This window comes from Phoxinus phoxinus (assembly GCF_949152265.1).
Source record: "Phoxinus phoxinus genome assembly, chromosome: 3".
In the NCBI taxonomy this organism is placed as follows: domain Eukaryota; kingdom Metazoa; phylum Chordata; class Actinopteri; order Cypriniformes; family Leuciscidae; genus Phoxinus; species Phoxinus phoxinus.
This window is the reverse complement of record NC_136878.1, coordinates 3,648,701-3,666,548: the sequence shown is the minus strand read 5'-3', so window position 1 is coordinate 3,666,548 and position 17,848 is coordinate 3,648,701. Positions and strand designations below refer to the sequence as shown.

The 17,848-nt window shown below is 38.1% G+C and overlaps 2 protein-coding genes and 1 long non-coding RNA gene across 3 annotated transcripts in view; 1 reads left to right on the top strand and 2 right to left on the bottom strand.

Moving 5' to 3' along the window:
* The window catches only part of LOC306995541 (cystatin-A5-like), a 214,476-nt gene that overhangs the window by 34,081 nt on the left and 162,547 nt on the right, over positions 1 to 17,848 (top strand). The gene's annotated exons all lie outside the window — the stretch shown is intronic.
* LOC306995929 (cystatin-A-like) lies at positions 797 to 1,962 on the bottom strand. Its single transcript, XM_079607918.1, has 3 exons — positions 1,832 to 1,962; positions 1,497 to 1,598; positions 797 to 1,074 (listed from the first exon to the last, which is right to left on the bottom strand). Exons 1-3 carry the CDS (start codon positions 1,913 to 1,915, stop codon positions 928 to 930), a joined length of 333 nt encoding a protein of 110 aa, XP_079464044.1. The 5' UTR covers positions 1,916 to 1,962; the 3' UTR covers positions 797 to 927.
* On the bottom strand, positions 16,420 to 17,695 carry LOC306995652. Its single transcript, XR_013796907.1, has 3 exons — positions 17,502 to 17,695; positions 17,161 to 17,262; positions 16,420 to 16,698 (listed from the first exon to the last, which is right to left on the bottom strand). It is a non-coding gene; the product is annotated as an uncharacterized lncRNA (long non-coding RNA).

Here is a 17,848-nt window from a genome sequence, read left to right as displayed (position 1 = left end):
TAAAGAACATTTTTCCATTATAAATAACTTCTTGTTGAATAGAAAGGTTCATAGATGTTAAAGTTTCTTCATGCACCATCGATGTCAATAAAGAACCTTTATTTTTAATAGTGTATCGCTACTGTTGACAGAGAGATCATGCAAACCAGATTTGTAACATTATGCTTTTGTGGGTCAATTTTAAAGGGATAGTTTGTGCAAAAATAACAATTCTGTCGCACTCATGTTGTTTCAAAGTTGTGTGACTCATTCTGTGGAACATAAATCAAATTTGTCAATTATGTTTTTGTACATACAATATAAGTCAAGGGGCGCCAATATTGGTTCAACTGTGAACAATTTTGTGTAAGTTTGATTGTGGGTTGGGTTTTATTCATTATATTTTCAAAAAATATAATGAATATAATGAATTTGATCCTCTCATGAACACCGAGAGAAGAAGAGAAACTGTACAGGTTTGTAATGAAGTGAGGTTGAGATTTCGGTTCATATAATACAATCTAATATGTCTTATCTAATAATCTGTTTATCAGTCTGAGAAATGTTTAACATTACAACAGCCTTAAAATAAAATAAAATGAATGTCAAAAATATATTTTTTCCCTTTAAAAAGTCATGCAGACAGCCAATTAAATCTTAAAAATAAAAAATAAAAAAATTCATTTTACATTATTTTATTTCACTTTTTGTTTTTTATAACAAATATTTTTTTGTGTTTATTATTTCAGCATAAAACAATTTTAGTAAAGTGAAGTAAATTTGGTGTTGTTCATATAAACACACTGACACAGACACAGAGGGTTTGAATATTGAGTTTAATGTTGAGGAATAAAACAGTTTTCTATAGTTCCCCTATACAGTATGGCAGCTCATTGTGTGTCTGTTATTATATCAGACAGACTATTCTCTGCATGCGGTTAGAAGTGTTCAGAAGGGGACCAGAGGGTCCATGATGGTTTTAGGGTGCTGGACTCCAGTCACAGACAGTTTCCCTCCATTGCAGTCGAGAGCTTGAAATATCAGTGCATGAACACACTCATCTTCTTTTCCGCCATTCCCTTGACTGACGTCCACCTGAGAGAGAGAGAGAGAGAGAGAGAGAGAGAGAGAGAGAGAGAGAGAGAGAGAGAGAGAGAGAGAGAGAGAGAGAGAGAGAGAGAGAGAGAGAGAGAGAGAGAGAGAGAGAGAGAGAGAGAGAGAGAGAGAGAGAGAGAGAGAGAGAAATCCACATAACGCTACAAAGTTGAGAAGAGTTTTATCTTATAATGCAGAGAAACTTTATACAGTGACTTGATGCATTTTAACTTTCAGAGAAGACAGAAAAACTACTGGACACATCACATCCGTTTAGGACACACTGCTATAGTTGACTTGTTGATATTGGAAATACAAATTGTGCCTTGGAAGAGTTTCAGTGATTAAAACATCAAACTCAAAAATCCATAAATTTCAACATAAAAACAAATCATCCATAAAAAAACAAAACACTAATTTACCTTGACCAGATAGTTCGCTCCTGCCACAAGCTGACTCTTATAGAGTATAGGAATGAAATCTTTAAATCTGAATCCAGTCTTCTTCTCCATCTCTGACTTCACCTGAATAAACGCACGTTATATTTATCTATATTATTATTATTATTTAAGTCTCTAGTTTCATATATCATTCAGAAAACTCATAAAACGTTTTGTGACTTTGAGTGAAAAGTAATACAGTTCTTTTGAAAATAACAACAAATAATTTCCCCAACACATTTCACAGCACAGAAATACATAATGTTACTAGTCTGTGTTTTAACAAAAACATTTACGAGTGATTTTCAGTCTCCTACCTCATGGCAGATGTCCTTCACCTCTTCAGTGACAGGCTTCACTGTGGTGAATCCTCCAATATTTATCTCTGCTGCTTCAGTCATTGTGATGGTGATCAAAGATGAAATCAACTGTATTATCAGACAGTTTGTCTCACAGATTGATTCTGATCCACTATTTATGCAGCCAAAATCATGACATCAGAATGAATGAATGAATAGGCGGGGTTTTACTTTGGTGTGTTGTGTAATATTACGAAAAAAATGTTTTGTAACTTTTCAGAAAAACAAAACGTTTTGACATTTATTGCACAACATATGCAATTATTTGTGGACTGCGCTTCTAGTTAAAAAAATTAAAAATACAATTTGAAAGTTTATGTTTCAGGAACATTTTGTCCAAATCTTCAACCAGATCATTAAAAAAGGAATAAAAGGCGGTCACGTGATGACGCCGAGCAAGATGGCTGCTTAGGTTGAGGGCTGCGGCGTCACGAGATAACATTTTGTGTGAATATATAGGCATCCGCAGTTTATTGCATTGTTTTTTTTTCCCCCACAAGTTGCCTTAATAAGTGTCAACCACTATCGATATGCCAAACCCCCGGAAAAACGAAAATGCTTCTCAACATCAGCAAAGTGCTAGGGCTACCGCTAGCTCAAAAGCAGCCCACACATCCCCCACATTCTCAAGAAAATAAACCCGGTCTCTTACCGACTCCTATTGCCCAGGTCCATGCGCATACACCCCACATTCCATGTCTCATGCCTCAAACCTGTCATCTACTCTCCTTTGTCTCCTGTAGGTAAACCACCTCCAGTTCCTCGGATGGTGGGGGGGCAACTGGTGTACTCCGTGCAGAGATTATTGAAAATGCGCAAAGTTCGGGGAGGGGTCCAATATTTGGTTGACTGGCAAGGCTATGGTCCAGAAGAGCGCTCGTGGGTACCAGCTAGAGACATACTGGACCCAGATCTCATCAGGGACTTCCACAGACAACAGCCGAACAGCACTAGAAGGAACGTCAGGAGCCGTTCATCAAGAGAGGGCTCCTGTAAGACTTTATCAAGCAATACTTCCTCCAACCACTAGGAGTCACACTCCTGCCATGACCAGCAGTACAACTCCCAGTCGCTAGAGTCATCCTCCTAGTTGCCAGAGGGAGACCATTGTCAATAACTCTGTTGTAATTAGCAATCATTGTTTGATGATACTCACCTGTGTAGGGCCCTATTTAAGTTTGCCTTTTGCCATTGTTTTCTGTTCAGTCTTGAGCCTACCTACCTGAGTATCCCGTGAGTTTTTTGTGAGCCATTGTGCTTGTTTTGTTTTCCTTTTTGTGACAATTGGAAGCTTTGCTTCTAGTTTATTTGTTTGTACCTTGCCTTTGCCTTCTTTCTAAAAGTAAAAGCTACTTGGAGTTTATGCTGCTTGTCTCCTTGAGATTTCTGTCACTCTGCACTTGGGTCTCAAAATCCTCAAAGTTTGCTCACTCAGGAAGAACACCAGTTCTGTGTCCTGGAGACCGGGGTTCTAATCCCACTTAAGACAACATTCATATAGTCCCTGCTTCTATACCATTACAATTTTTTAATTAACTTTAAAACGAAGCCACAAAAGCATTAATTATCACTATTCAAAGAATTTATGAATAAAAAAGTAAGCTTTTTTATGTACAGATTCAGTATTCAATTCATTCAATTCCTTTTTATTGTCATTGCATGTAAAAATTAAACAAACCGCACAGTATTATCACTGTGAATCATGGACGTGACGAACGCAGCATTCATAGAGATAAAATAAAAACATTATGTTATATGTATTTTTATAAAACATGTTACAAATTATATACACAACAGATATGATTATTTTGCAGTTATTTCCAGACCATTCTGAAACCTTTTATTGCCACCCTGGTCCTTGTGTGGCCTCACCACTGGTTGACACACTGCATTAATTTAGTAATGACAACTAATCAAATTTAAATTATTCAAATTCAATTTAAATTCTCACAAATGAAATAAAGCTAAAGACTTCAAAGAGTAAAAACTGGTTAATCACTCATTGTTTGCTCTAAACTCTCTATTGTAAGTCCTTATTTATCTGAATGCCTGTAATCAATCAGCCAAAACAGCTCAGGCGATTTATCATATTACAAAACGGAATATTACATTTTATATTACATTTATATTACATTTGAACATTCTTAACTTTGAAACTTCATTACCTTTTCAAAATATTCCATCAAACTGGATTATTTGAGGCCTACCCATGTGCTGTCCATGCGTATACTATGCACGTAAAAACTCATTTTCACGTATATATTACACGATAAACACACTGCGTGCTATATAGACGCATTTGGTGAGATCGGGTTGAATGTTTTCACTTCCGTTTGTTTTGATCGTTGTCTCAAGGACACGTCCACAATACTGGAAATATTCACTGGAACAGTTTCTCACGGGAACTGAATATTACACAACAGGGGCAGAAGTATTGCACAAACACATAGGCCTACAGGCTTTTGCGTTCCACTTTAAATCATAAAAATATACATCAGAATAGTATGACACTATTGTTCTTTGTTTCATTGTACATGGTTAATAATTATAAACTGAAATTGGTGTGTTTAAATGCAATATCTGATTAATTATACATTTACGTTTAAAGCAACACCATGTAGCTTTTGCTCTCGGGATCCCCCTACAGTTGGGAAACAGTATTGTCTTCTACTACTGTCATGGTTACACCAGGGGATACAGTGCATTTGTTGACAAGCCGATACCCCCGAACTCTGCAGGAGGAGTTCTCACGTCTTGGGTTCAGACTGCCTGCGTTGTGTGTGAAATGTCTTCATCACAGGTACAGTGCCATATATGTCAGCATGTCATATGAATATAATTTCATGGGTTTTATTTTTTTTTAAACGCCAAAAGATCGCGTAGCTCACGTTTACAAGCCAGCGTCATTATAGTAGCCTGTCTACTGTTTAACAGAATGGATATGCTAATTCAATTCAATGTTTGTGTGGTGTAATAGCCATATATCGTCAATATTATAATATCAAGCTACCACAGATGAATCTTTGAAAAATCTATTTGCATTATAGCCTGAGGTAAGACACTTTCACCAGAAAAATACATAAACAAACATGAATATCAGCCTGCAGTCATTAGGATAGTTATCCTAAAAGATGATTTTGTCCATCTAATCATATTATTTACTTGCAAGAATGTGCAAGTAAATATTACATTTAAATCTGTAAATATAAACTTGTTGTGTTCTGTAAATAAACAAACAAAACAATGTAGCCCCTACCAAACTTGTACACGCCGTGTAGACATAGCCTAGGCTTATGTCACAGGTCGGGGGGGATCAAGCCAGACTGCACCCACCCCTGAAACCCAGGACCACCTCGAGGAGCGTACCAGAAAAACCAGACAGACGAGAGAATAAAAGTTGACAGGGTTTATTTAGTTAAAATCAATTAAAAGTCTCAGTGCTAATTCTGTGTCTCCCAACCAGAACGGGATCGGACCTCGGACGCCGGGAGGGCGTGGAGTTCTCTTCGGCAGCTCGTGCCTGTGCGTGGCCGGTAAGGGAGAAGAGGAGTCGGCCACCCGTCCACTGAGTGGGGGGGTATCCTGGTAAGTAGAACTTGTAGCTGCTTTAGTCAAGATGATGCAAGGAATATTTCTTATGTCCACCTCTCTTCACAGCGACATCACATACGGCGTTGGCCAGGAGGGTCCTTCAATCTGCACAGCAGGGTAAGTAGTTCAACAACAGGTATATGTTCTTGGAATGAGTGATGGGGCTTACGGCTGGAAGATGCTTCGGTCCAAACGAGGAAAGGAATAACTCTGATGTCCACCTCTCTTCACAGCGGCATCTCATACGGCGCTTGGCCAGGAGGATCCTTCAATCTGCACAGCAGAGTAAGTAGTTCAACAACAGGTATATGTTCTTTGAATGAGTGATGGGGCTTACGGCTGGGAGCTGCTTCGATCCAGACGAGGAAAGGAATAACTCTGATGTCTGCCTCTCTTCACAGCGACATCACATACGGCGCTTGGCCAGGAGGATCCTTCAATCTGCACAGCAGAGTAAGTTAATACATGTACACACAATCTTCCAGCAGGTAGGGAGAATCTTCACACTGAACGCCTGGGTTTTTACTGGAACAGACAGCATAAAACTTCAAGCAGAGATAAACAGTTCTCACATGTGCTGCCGGGGACAGAGTCGCAAGCTGAGCGGGGCTTTCACTGGAACAGACAGCATAAAAACTTCAAGCAGAGGTAAACAGTTCCCACGTGTAGTGTGCACACGGGGGCTTTTTCTTCTGACATCCAACAGGTGACTACAGTCGATCTTACTAGGCTCTTATGATGAACGGTAGACCAGCATGACACAGGGGGAGTGCACGGCGATAAAAGATAAATCTTCCACACACACACAGTCCAACTCCAAACATGCAACGTGATGGGAAACGTCAATTCCAGCACTACAAATCCACTCTTCAAGTGTAAAATAAGGCCAAGCCGATGATAGTCAGAGTTGGGACAGAACTCACCACTACAAGCGGGCTTCACTTCGCTGTTTCCAATGGTCAAGTAAGAGGCAAGAGATCGACAAAGAATCAGTATATTTCACTCAGTGCGATGTATACAATGTGATCCAAGCACTCCAAACCAGTATCCAATTTAGTGTAGAAAACATGCGTTTATGAGATTCAATTTGTCAATCACTCATCTCACTCTTTTCCAGTCCCCAATATCTCCACTCGATCGCTGTTACATCTGTCGCACAGCCGAACGGCCGAACCCCACAACAATCTTCAAATACCTTCGCACGCCAGCCCAACCGTCAAAGGAATTCACTTCTCTCAGGGGAACACATCCGAAGAAAGGACAACCAGTAGGAATCACCAACTTCCTGGTCTCTGTACTTCCTTTTTATATGGTTACTCCGCCTCCATAATCCTCGCACAGATCCCAACATCAAACTCTCCGCACCAGATGTCAATCCGTCGTTAGCGTTGTTATGGTGACCTCATGCGCAACCCGGAAATGAACCGGTGTTACAGCAACACCGTCCCGGGGGGGAACACAATTCCAGCGGGACTTAGTTCCGCTTCCCTTTCGTCACCCCGTGACACTTACTTATGACTCTTTTTTTTTTGTAAAACGCTATTCCAGCCGGCAAACAAACACTAGTTGGGCTCTCACGTCCGAATTTGAGGAAGTGGGGGAAGTGAGGTATGCCGTAAAGTAGTCGAATTTTGTAAAGATCTCATCTTTGAGTTGCTGTTCCCCTCCTGAAACGAAGCTTCGGACATCACATATCACACTGCTTCAATGTGAGACGTTGAATTTTTTTGATACAAGCTTTGGTGCCAAACATCACATCACTATAGCCTTCACCACCCTCAAACGTAGAACGGATTCTGTCAGCCATTTCGGATCAAGCTGCAACCATTCAGAGTCACAACCCGGCTCTGTCAGAGATCCTTCACCTTCTGAGCCACCAGTCTCAAGCCTCCTCATCCCGAGAGCTACCTCCTGATCTGCCACCCAGATCTGTGCTCGCTCTACCATCAGAGGCCAGACTATCAGCCCCTGAACCATTTGATGGCAGTCCTGAGAGATGCAGAGGTTTCATTACCCAGTGTACACTGGCCTTCCCACTCCAGCCCAGCAGCTTTCCCACTGAAGGTAGTAGAGTGGCTTACATCATCACTCATTACTTTTGCATTGGACTGGGCTAAGATATATGTTCTGCTGCCTTGAGTTAAGTAAAGGTTCACAAAGTTACGAACGTCTCCTGTATTCAGGTATCGATTCTTACAGTCCAGGAAAAAAAAAATAAAAAAAAATTGTGTTTTAAATATTATTTATTCTTCTGAAGCAATATTCTCATCAGTGTTCAGTCAGCTTGACATATTTAAATCTGCATATTATGATATTTTAACCTTTATACAGGGCATTTTCTCTAATTGTTTAAATTGTTTTTAAATTCTTAATTTTCTTAATTAAACTTTTAATTAATTTTCAATTCTTAAATTTGATCAATGAATGTAATCAGAATAATAAGACACTATGGCTGTTACCAATCAAATTAAACAATTTACACTGAAAAATGACAACTGCATTAACATTAACTAAAAATCACATTTTCACTCATGATGGTATTCAGCACTCCTGGCCGTGTGATGTTGCTTAACTATCATATTTATATCAACATTATTATATATTTTTACCGCAGTATGTTAACTGAGTTCAGTCCCGGTGTGGTGAAGTGCTGAAAGTGATGAGTCCCGGCTTAGGACCTCAGTACCTGATCTAAAACTGTTCCCGCGATTCTTAGTGTAAATCAAACCCCTTAATTCATGTAGCCTAATAATCTTTCATTTTTATCCTGATTATTTATATAGTTAAAGTGAAAGAAATTGCATTTTTAGGCCTGTGTTTTGTGACATTGTTATTAAGCAATAAGGAATATACTTTAATTTACTTTAATTTGTATTTTTCATTCATTTATGTATATTGAGTTGTCATAATTGATTTTGTTATTATTCATTGTTCCCCTTTACTGTGTCTCAGGCAGTGTTTGTTGTGTTGTAATGTGTTAAACTTAAATATATTATTTAAAAAAAGAAAATATTTTGAGCAATGTTATTTACTGTAAATTATTGTAAATTAATATATTGGGGTTTTTTTAAGGATCTGTTTTGAAGATTGGAACAAAACGTTCCTACATAATGTCCCAAATTGTACTTTTTTTTTATTTATTTTTTTTTATTGTAAAGCTGTTTTTAGTATCTCAGTATCTTCAGTTTTATATTTTTCTTTGGAGTTGCATTTGCCGGTTGACATGTAGCCTACAGTGTCACGCCTGAAGGATTTCAAACTGTTTCTGATGAAACACTGAACGCAGCACACACTATTTGCATATGTTGTGAAATATATGAGGAGCTCTTTTCCAAAATCCATTTCAATAGTTTTCAGGAAAATTACATTTTTTACCTAGACCCATACATTTTGTGAATATTCAATTTATCCTGTTAAAATGGATGTGTGGCTCAGTCTGAACATGTTGAACAATGATTAATAAATCAAACAACAATATTGTTGATGATAAAATAAGTTAATTTATTCATTTTTCAAAGCGCTATAAATCCATCAATTGTTTCCCAAAAAATTATGGTTTGTCTTTAATACTTTAAATTAATTTAAATTAAACAAGTGCAAATGCATGAAATAAATAAAAGCCAACTATAATAAATAGTTAAATAAAATAGGCAAGGCAAGGCAAGGCAAGGCAAGTTTATTTATATAGCACATTTCATACACAATGGTAATTCAAAGTGCTTTACATAGAAGAAATTAAAATAATCAAAAGAAATAAGAATAATTAAAACAGTTTAGAGTAAAAAAAATAAAATAAAAATAAAATACAGTGCAAACAGTCGGACGAACAGTGGCACAGTGCTCATTCAGTAAATGCAATGTTAAACAGAAGTGTTTTGAGTCTGGATTTGAATGTGGCTACAGTAGGAGCACACCTGATCTCTTCTGGAAGCTGGTTCCAGCTGCGGCTGGCATAATAGCTAAAAGCGGACTCTCCATGCTTTGAGTGAACCCTTGGTATTTCTAGTTGATGTGATCCTAATGATCTCAGTGATCTGTTGGGTTTATATTCAGTGAGCATATCTGCAATGTATTGAGGTCCTAGGCCATTAAATGATTTATATACCAGTAATAATACTTTAAAATCAATCCTAAATGTGACTGGGAGCCAGTGTAAAGACCTGAGGACTGGTGTGATATGTTCATATTTTCTGGTTCTGCTCAGGATCCTGGCGGCAGCGTTCTGTACGAGCTGCAACTGTCTTATGGTCTTTTTGGGAAGGCCAGTGAGGAGTCCATTACAATAATCCACCCTGCTGGTGATGAAAGCATGCACAATTTTCTCTAAGTCTTGACTGGAAACAAAGCATCTAATTCTTGCAATATTTTTTAGATGATAGTATGCCGATTTAGTTATTGCTTTGACATGACTACTAAAGCTAAGGTCTGACTCTAGAGACACACCAAGATTCCTGACTTGATTTTTAGTTGTTTGACCTCTAGAGTGAAGGTATGCGTTCACCTTGAGAACTTCATCTTTGTTTCCAAACGCAATGACTTCAGTTTTGTCTTTGTTTAACTGAAGAAAGTTTTGGCACATCCAGCTGTTGACTTCATCAATGCATTGGAACAGGGAGTCAATGGGGCTGTAATCGTTTGGCGATAGGGCTAAGTAGATCTGTGTGTCGTCTGCATAGCTGTGGTAAGAGATTTGGTTCTTTCTCATTATTTGGCTCATTGGAAGCATGTACAGGTTGAATAGGAGTGGCGCAAGAATTGAGCCTTGAGGAACTCCGCATGTCATGGATGTCCACTCAGACTTATGGTCTCCTATACTCACATAATAACCTCTCGCTTCTAAGTATGACCTGAACCATTTTAGGACTATCCCAGAAAGACCCACCCAGTTTTCCAGCCTGTCAAGAAGTATGTTGTGATCAACAGTGTCAAATGCAGCACTGAGGTCGAGTAGTACCAGCACTGATATTTTGCCTGTATCAGTATTTAAGCGAATATCGTTAATTATCTTTATGAGCGCTGTCTCTGTGCTGTGATGCGATCGGAAACCAGATTGAAAATTGTCAAAGTATCCATTCGAGCTTAAGAATTTGTTCAGCTGATTGAAAACAACTTTTTCAATGATCTTGCCAATGAAAGGAAGATTTGAGATCGGTCTATAATTGCTTAATATAGTCTTATCAAGATTACTCTTTTTTAGGAGGGGTTTGACAACTGCAGTTTTCAGGGAGTTTGGAAAACTTCCAGAGAGAAGTGAGGCATTTACCACTTCTAGGAGATCTGCTTCTAAGCTGTTTAACACACTTTTGAAGAAAGATGTGGGAAGAGCGTCAAGGGCGCAGGTTGATGTTTTAAGGTGCTGTACGGTTTCTTCCAAAATTTTGCCATCAATTTCTTTGAAATCAGACATAGTAACTACTTTCTCAGGTTGTGGTCTGATCTGTCTGACCCCAGTGCAACTCAGGGATGTGCTGATCACCTTTCTGATATTATTGATTTTCTCAGAGAAGAAAGAAGCGAACTCACTGCACTTGCTGTCTGAGAGCATTTCACTGGGAATCTGGCTCGGGGGGTTTGTTAATCTCTCAACAGTAGCAAAAAGAGTGCGTGTGTTGTTTAAGTTGCTGTTAATAATATTTGAGAAGAAAGTCTGTCTAGCTTTGCCTAGTTCCATATTGAAAGCATGGATGGTGTCTTTGTAGATGTTATAATGGACTACAAGTTTTGTCTTCCGCCACATGCGCTCTGCTTTTCTGCATTGTCTTTTCATATTTTGCACTGCTGTTGAGTTTCTCCAGGGTGCTTTTTGTCTACCACTCTTCCTGACCTTCACAGGAGCAATATCATCAATTACACTTTTAACTTTTGAGTTAAAAGAATCAAGGAGAAAATCAACAGAGTCAGCAGATATGCTTGGTGTTAAAGATATAGCCTTCATAAATAGTACACTAGTGTTCTCATTTAAGCATCTCTTCTTGACAGACACAGATCTAGCTTCAATGGCAGGAGAGATCAATATATCAAAGAAAATACAGAAATGATCAGACAGTGCTACATCCTTAATAACAATCGATGAAATGTTTAGACCCTTACTGATAAGTAAATCTAGAGTGTGTCCACGATTGTGTGTCGGTCCATGTACATGCTGAGTCAGATCAAAAGTTTTTAAAACAGTTTTGATTTCTTTTGCCATATTGTTTTCTGCATTGTCTATGTGGATGTTGAAATCTCCGGCAATAGCAAAACAGTCAAACTCTGAGGAAATGGTTGATAACAGTTCTGTAAAATCCTCAGCAAAGGCTGAAGAGTATTTTGGAGGCCTGTAAACAATGATTAGTAAAATGCGTGGAGCACCTTTTAACACAATACCCAGATATTCAAAAGACGGGTAATTACCAAATGATATTTGCTTACATGGATAGACATCTTTAAAAAGAGCAGATACTCCCCCACCTCTCCTACCCGTTCTGCAGACACTCATAAAAGTAAAGTTAGGAGGGGATGTTTCATTGAGGACAGTTGCACTGCAGTTGTCTTCTAGCCAAGTTTCATTTAGAAACATAAAATCCAGGTTGTATGTGGTTATTAAGTCATTGACTAGAAGTGATTTATTTTTAAGTGAGCAGATGTTTAAGAGTGCTAACTTTACAGTCTTACTTTTTGTCCGCACAGCAGTCTTAGTTTGGCGTGTAATAGGCACCAGATTAGATGGGTTTGCTGTACGGCTTTTGAAGGCCTTAGACTTTCTATCATGTAATCGAACAGCAATAGAGAAAGATACAGGCACACAGGGTTCCCGCTTGTTCTGTAAACATTTGAGAAAGTTACTGTTATCATAGCGGGGACCCGGCACATATCAATGAGAGCTGGTATCAGTTGTTTTTGGTTCACCTCGAGCAGAAGGAGGAGGGTGTGAGCCCTGTCGTTGTGGCAGAGCCCGAAGAACTCTTGCAGGAGGAGGGGGAGGGCGAGCGGGGCCCGCAGGCTTTGGTGGTTTTGGGGCCTGCCGTTTTTTGGTTGATATCTGAGGGCTTGCAAAAGAGTGGGATAGTTTGGTTCCAGCATAGACCAGTTTTTCCATTCTCTCTGAGAAGCACAGAAGTGGAGATGCTGGAGATAGAGATAGCGTGTCTGGTGAGAGGGGCTGTTGTTCTGGTGTTATCGGAGGCTGTAATATGCTGTCCTGGTTTCCCTGGCTGTTTTCCAGGAAGTCGTCCTTGGGTGTTGAATCTTGGAGCAGTTCTAGTATGTCACAGTCTGTCTGTGGGCAGGGCTCAGCTGAGATTGTGTCCGTGAGCAGAAGTTGTTGTGGCTGAGTGGTGTTATCATTGTCCTTGTGTGACGTGTCAACCGCATGTCCATTCAGGTGCTGGAGTGAAGTCCTGTGGTCATTCATACTGTGTCCAGGTGTGTGTGTGCCATTCAGGTTGAGTGGATTGGCACACACTGCAGAAGGATGGTTGAGGGAGAAGTAGATATTGTCCTTTATAATAGTAAAGGACAAATAAATAGTACAAATAAAATAAATAATTCCAATGACACATTTTAATATTGTCCAGCACATAACACTCATACAAATACCAGTCCTTAAATACAGCAATGTTAAAAATACATTTAAATCATTTAGTAATTTAGGCTAATTGTAATTTGGTGCCGAACCTGAAAAAAGTAATGATAGCCTAGTAATGATAACAATATTCAATAAGTTATTTAGTAATACATTCAGAGTCATTTTTAGTAAAGTGTCAAACCTGTAACAAATAGGACCAATTTGTCCACTACATATGCATGAAAAAAATAATTATTAAATAATAATAACGATATTCAATAGGCAAGTCAGTCAGTAATAATCAGGGGGGCAGTGTTCCGAAAGACATTGAAGCCGACCTGGGCGCCGCCATTGGCTAGCGGACCCCCACCTGCCGTTAGCATTCTATTGACTCCCATTCATTTTGGCGTCACTTTGACAGCGAATAACTTTACATCTGAGGCGTCTAAAGACACCGTTTGTCCATTGTTTATTTCTAAAGAAACACGAAAATGTATAAAAGGCTCCATTACCTTGTATCTTACGTTATGGCCCCGTAGAAGCAGTTTTTGTAAAAATAGGCTAACGATTGCGTCATACCCGCGCGACTCTGTCGCACAAGTCGAAAAATTACCGTATGGACAGTCAGAGAAGCTCGCATGCAATCGGGAGGACGTGGAGGCATAAAGTCAAGGGAGAAACCCATAGAGAGTGATAAAGTTGCTCCCGTTGCTAGCTCATGTACAGCTAATACCCACGCTCTCCGTCTCTGCGAGATTCGGAAGGGAATGATTCAGATTTCTCTCGGCACAGCTACTAGAAGACTGACAGCTGTCAGACAGGCTCACGTCACATCTACGTCGTCAAGCTCAGTTTGAGCCTGCGCAGTTCGCCTTGCGATCAGGAAGTGAGTGCTTCTAATTGACTTAATTTCTCTCCGTTGAAACCTATGGGGTCGCTGTGTCCAGTTTATATACTGTCTATGGTAATAATAAATAAAACAAAAATCAAGATAATAGATCGTCCGGTGACAGCCTCTCGGCCTGACAGAAACCTGTGGGAGCAGCTTTGTTGACATCCCACTGTTGGTATTAATGCGCCTCCCGCAAAATCTTCTTTTGTTGTTGTTTTTTGTGATTATCTTTGTCCAGTCTGCGATTTGTAAACTTTAAAGCACTCATTTTGAGGAATTAATGAAATAAACATCTGTTCAGATCGCCGCCTATTTTGATTGCTTAGAACGGCCCGAATTCTGATTGGTCGAGAGGATGTAGGCCTATCGCGTTTAGGCTAAAAATAGGTTTGGCGCTTATCGCGTTTTGGAAAGAAAGTGCATCTTGCAGTACATTTTAAACCAGGAAATATCGCGATTTTGGCATGACACGTTGATGGAGCAGTGAATAGGTTCAGTACACAGCAAAATGACATGATAAACTATTTTTTTTTTTTAAATGGCGTTTATCGCGTTTTGGAAAAGAGCTCTTCATATGTCAAAACATCTTTGTTTTGTTTTTTCTGGAAAAACGAGAAAACCTATATGCATAAGATGTATTTATTCACTTTGGTATTATTTATTGGTAAATTATAAAAATTCTTAGTCCTAATCTAAAACATTAAATAATGCTGTTTTCCCCCAAACTACTACAGTTTTTCTCAATTGCTTTGGCACATTTTTCGAAACAGTCCTAATATTCTCTAAACTGTAAGTTTAATTGTCACAACTGTTTGCAGGAACATCAGAACTCTATCACATGACTGCAGAACGTAGTAACTCACAGTTGTCATCACAGGTTACACTGCAGTGTGTGTGAGCCCATAAGGGCCCTGCACACACACACACTCAAAGGTGCCAGAATACACTAATAATGGTCTGAAAATAAAACGAAACTGCAAAATAATCATATCTGTTGTATATAATGTAACGTGTACTGTATATTATAATATCTAATAATTATTACTGTATAATAATACATACATAATTTTGTTTTCATTTTATTTAAATGAATGCGTGTCAACAATTTCTACAAAATGAAGTGATGACAATGAAATTAAATCGTGCTATAAGGTTCAGAGTGTCTTTCCCGCACATCATTATGACGGTGAGACTCCAAACACTTACAGCTTGAGAAGAAGAGCGCTGCTTTCACGCCAATTCGTGCGATATTTGCTAAATCGTAAATATTTTACAAGTTGCCCAATTCGCATGAATTCGAAAGAATAACCTAGACTACACCTGACCTGACCCCGCCCCTAAATCTATAATCATAACTGGGGTTTAGACAAATCATACGAATTGCTCGTGAGATAGCGTTGCCTTTTCCAGTAAAAAGCTACTTTTCCCCAACGATTTCTATTTCAGAGAAATGCCGTTCTTTTGAACTTTCTTTTTATCAAAGAATCCTGGGGAAAAAATACACTGTTTTCAACATTGATAATAATAATAAATGCTTCTTGATCAGCAAATCAGCGTAGGCTATTAGAATGATTTCTGGAGCATCTGAAAAAATTCTCAAATGATAACATCTTGTACTCTTAAAAATAAATCTTCCAAAAGTTTTTTTTTTTTTACAGTAATGCCAGATAGAATAAGTATTTTTGTTCAAGCAACAGTTCTTAAAATAACCTTCTTTTAGAGTGAAGAACATTTAAAAAAATCTAAAGAACATTTTTCCACTATAAATAACTTCTTGTTGAATAGAAAGGTTCATAGATGTTAAAGTTTCTTCATGCACCATCGATGTCAATGAAGAACCTTTATTTTTAATAGTGTCGCGCTACTGTTGACAGAGAGATCATGATTTGTAACATTATGCTTTTGTGGGTCAATTTTAAAGGGATAGTTTGTGCAAAAATAACAATTCTGTCGCACTCATGTTGTTTCAAAGTTGTGTGACTCATTCTGTGGAACATAAATCAAATTTGTCAATTATGTTTTTGTACATACAATATAAGTCAAGGGTCACCAATGTTGGATCAACTGTGAACAATTTAGTGTAAGTTTGATTGTGGGTTGGGTTTTATTCATTACATTTTCAAAATCATGAACACTGGGTGAAGAAGAGAAACTGTACAGGTTTGTAATGAAGTGAGGTTGAGATTTCGGTTCATATAATACAATCTAATATGTCTTATCTAATAATCTGTTTATCAGTCTGAGAAATGTTTACAATTAAAACAGCCTTAAAATAAAATAAAATGATTGTTAAAAATAGATTTTTTTTCCCTTTAAAAAGTCATGCAGACAGCCAATTAAATCTTAAAAAAAAAAAAATTCATTTTACATTATTTTATTTCACTTTTTGTTTTTAAAGATTTGGAATGAGGATTTTTATAACAAATATTTTTTTGTGTTTATTATTTCAGCATAAATCAATTTTAGTAAAGTGAAGTAAATTTGGTGTTGTTCATATAAACACACTGACACAGACACTGAGGGTTTGAATATTGAGTTTAATATTGAGGAATAAAACAGTTTTCAATAGTTCCTCTCTACAGTATGGCAGCTCATTGTGTGTCTGTTATTATATCAGACAGACTATTCTCTGCTTGCGGTTAGAAGTGTTCAGAAGGGGACCAGAGGGTCGATGATGGTTTTAGGGTACTGGACTCTAGTCACAGTCAGTTCCCCTCCCTCACAGGGGAGAGCTTGAAATATCAGTGCATGAACGCACTTATCTTCTTCTTCACCATTCCCTTGACAAATGTCCACCTGAGAGAGAGAGAGAGAGAGAGAGAGAGAGAGAGAGAGAGAGAGAGAGAGAGAGAGAGAGAGAGAGAGAATCCACATAGATTTATAAATGATCTTTCCCATTGAAAGCGACCAAAACGCATTAATTTTCCATGATCGTAAAAAGAAGTTCCAGCTGGTTCTGCTACAGTGACCATTGCAGAGATTTGAGTGTCCAGCAAACGCAACAAAGTTGAGAAGAGTTTTATCTTATGCAGAGAAACTTTATACAGTGACTTGATGCATTTTAACTCTCAGAGAGGACAGAAAAATTACTGGACACATCGCATCCGTTTAGGACACACTGCTAGGCTATAGTTGGCTTGTTGATATTGGAAATACAAGTTGTGCCAAGAGTTTCAGTGATGAAAACATCAAACTCAAAAATCCATACATTTCAACATAAAAACAAATCATCCATAACAAAACAGAACACTAATTTACCTTGACCAGATAGTTCGCTCCTGCCACAACCTGACTCTTATAGAGTATAGGAATGAAATCTTTAAAAATGATTGAAGTCTTCTTCTCCATCTGTGACTTCACCTGAATAAACAAATGCACATGTTATATTAATCCATATTATTTATTTATTTTAGGGTTTCATCTATCATTCAGATATCAGAAAACTCATAAAACGTTTTGTGACTTTGGGTGAAAAGTAAAACAGTTCTTTTGAAAATAACAACAAATAATTTCCCCAACACATTCACAGCACAGAAATAGATTATTTTACTAGTCTGTGTTTTAACAAAAACATTTACGAGTGATTTTCTGTCTCCTACCTCATGGCAGATCTTCTTCACCTCTTCAGTGACAGGCTGCACTGTGGTGAATCCTCCAGGCATTAACTTTGCTGCTGCACTCATTGTGATGGTGATCAAAGATGAAATCAACTGTATTATCAGACAGTTTGTCTCACAGATTGATTCTGATCCACTATTTATGCAGCCAAAACCGCATGACATCAGAATGAATGAATGAATAGGCGGAGTTTTACTTTGGTGTGTTGTGTAATATTCAGAAAAAAAGTTTTTTGTAACTTTTCAGAAAAACAGCGTTTTGACATTTATTGCACAACATGCAATTATTTGCGCTTCAGTGAAGTTTAATATATATATATATATATATA